The 2,719-nt window shown below is 41.6% G+C and overlaps 1 protein-coding gene across 1 annotated transcript in view; it reads left to right on the forward strand.

Moving 5' to 3' along the window:
- DSG3 (desmoglein 3) overlaps nt 1-1,655 on the forward strand; it is a 24,051-nt gene extending 22,396 nt beyond the window's left edge. Inside the window, exons 15-16 of the mRNA XM_004683992.2 lie at nt 31-323; nt 1,068-1,655. Of these exons, the coding sequence (XP_004684049.2) occupies nt 31-323; nt 1,068-1,655 (881 nt within the window). The remainder of the gene's footprint in view (nt 1-30; nt 324-1,067) is intronic.
- The last annotated feature ends 1,064 nt before the right edge of the window (nt 1,656-2,719 follow it).

Below are 2,719 nucleotides of genomic sequence, written 5' to 3' on the forward strand. Positions count from 1 at the left end.
ATGTTACAGAAATGTCTCCTCTGCTTTTAGAAGTTTGTACAAATACATATGTTGGAGGGACAGTGATGGATGGATCTTCAGGAATGGAAATGAGCAGCAAGACTGTAGGGGCTGGAGGCTTTTCAGTAGCCGTTTGCCCTATAGGACAGTCTGGAACAGGACAGTCTGGAACAGGACAGTCTGGAACAGGACTGTCTGGAACAGGACAGTGTGGAACAGGACTGTCTGGAACAATGAGAACAAGGCATTCCACGGGAGGAAGCCATAGGGACTGCAGCAAAGGAGCCATAAGCATGAATTTCCTGGACTCCTACTTTTCACAGGTAATTTCATGGAAAATTATGGCTTTGTTATCTTATATGTGTTTGAGGTGTTTTTGCTAAACTGTAGTTTTGCAGTTTGATATTTTTTATTATATATGTTAAAATCTTTGCCAAAACAAGATGATCTAAGTTGACTGTCAAAATTGGGCTGCTGATCAAAAGGCTGAAGAGAGAGTCACACAAGGGAACTAGAGCCAACTGGAACAATAGGGGAGCACAGAATCATTTGTGTTGGGGACCGGCATCATCCTCCTTAGGAACACAAAGCTGCTTATTTTGTATTTCCTAATCTATAAAGGAAACTGGAATGCAGTACTTAGAATTTTCTGAGGGGACCATAGTATCATCCCGTTTTCAAAGATGTCTATTCCAAAGAAGTTAAAAAAAAAAAAAAGCAATGAATTAATCATCCAAAATAAGTGGCAATAGAGGGGACATGACAAAGTATCAGGACAAGGGACAGGGACGGGAGAACAGAGAGAACTTTGAGAGATGGATTAGAATGAGAGATGCAGTTAGTATGGCTCTCACGTGTAGACTTAGTATCACTTTTGCCAGATACTAGTGCCCACTTGGGCGAGAGCTGCTGCCCCCCACACCCCACCCCCAGGGTGCACAGGGTGTGCTCAGTCACTCTCCACCCCCCAGCAGAAGAGTTAGTTGTTCTTTTTCACTTTATCTGCTATGAACAGTATTATATTCTTCAGTGAGCCTCTGTTCGATTTTCTCCCTCTCCACCGTCAGAAAGCACATGCCTACGCTGAGGACGACGACGGCCAGGAGGCAAATGACTGCTTGCTGATCTACGATCATGAAGGCCACGGTGAAGACGAAGACGCAAGTGTGGAAAACGACTCTCCCAAGGACTCCATCGGGTGTTGCAGTTTTATTACAGATGACCTGGATGACAGCTTCTTAGATTCTCTCGGCATCAAATTTAAAAAACTTGCAGAGATAAGCCTTGGTGTTGATGACCTAGACAAACACTGTCTGACACTTGGCAAAGACAGTGGTTTGGGAACTGAGCCCTGTGGCTATCCTCCAGGAACCCAGCAGCTGGGGTGTGTTAGGTGCCCCCCTTTGCCAAGCAGTCCAGGAGTGCCCCTTTTTTGTGCTCCAGGCCCTGTGCTCCAGCCAGCCATTTGCATCCCTGACCCTCTGCAGGGTGGTAACTATTTGGTAACTGATACTTACTCGGCTTCTGATTCCCTCGTTTATCCTTCCGCTGAAACCTTGGATCCACTTCTCACACAAAATGTGGTAGTGAGGGAAAGAGTGATTTGTCCCATTTCCAATATTCCTGGTAATCTCTGTAGTTCAACAGAGCTGTGATGGTCACATAATATGATCTGTTCCAAAGAGCTTGTTCCCACCTGATAGGACCAGTATAACTGCAAATCTGAACATACTGACCAAATCTGGATGCTGTGACAAATTATCCAAGGCATAATATGGGATATAGCAAACCTGCTTGATCCAATGTGATGCTCACTTGCCATTCTCATAAGCTGGTCACGATTACAGTTTAGAAATTCTTCGTCCGTATCCCCAAACAGGATATCGTGTCACTCCTATTTTCCCGAAGCCATCTTAATGTTTTCCAGAAAATCTTGAGGGAAATTTTCCAAACTTCTCTTTTTGCATTGCCAAAGGAAAGTAGCTTTTTGTTGAAAATAAAGTGTGCTTTAGTGGATTAAGCATTTAGAGTCAAAAACCCCAATTCTTGTCTCTATCACCTTTTCTTTTGTCTCTAATAATGATGTAAGGGTCACAGGGTACTTGTTAAAGTATGTTGAGCTGTTTGGAAAAAAGGGACTAGTCGCAGCTGGTTGTTTCCATCTTCTTGGTGCTGGGGACCCTAATGAGCTTGTGTTCAAACTGAGGACTTGGCCTTTGCATGAAATTGGTTACATTTATATTCCTCCTAGTCTCATGCTAAGACTATTTTTAACTAGAAATGTCAAGGAACATTTAGGAAAGTTTAGTGTGGTATAAATATTTTGTACTTTTAAAAATTTGCTTTTTATTCTTTAAATGCCAGTGGGAAGATATAATTTATGTATGACATATAGTGGTGCTGATTGTGATAACAATGTCTACAGATGGTTGGGGACAACAAAACATGGTTTTTCTCTTTAGCAAGGGGGCAACTGACTAGAATAATATCTAGTGAACTTTGTGAATATGTACTCTGCAGTATTTCAGGTTAAAATGCGATATGAAAAGAGATTAGCAAAAGTCTATTTTTTAAGCTTTACTTCTTTTTCATTAAACAGTTTGTTTTAACTGTAATAATGTTAAGTAAATGAAAGTTTAGAAAATATTGTTTCTCTCCTGTTACTGTTATGACAGTACAGTTCTTCCAGTCATTTCTGCTCTTTATAGCTCCTTGACTG

The sequence above is a fragment of the Condylura cristata genome, unplaced genomic scaffold (genome assembly GCF_000260355.1).
Source record: "Condylura cristata isolate star-nosed mole 26May11 unplaced genomic scaffold, ConCri1.0 scaffold00016, whole genome shotgun sequence".
Lineage (NCBI taxonomy): Eukaryota > Metazoa > Chordata > Mammalia > Eulipotyphla > Talpidae > Condylura > Condylura cristata.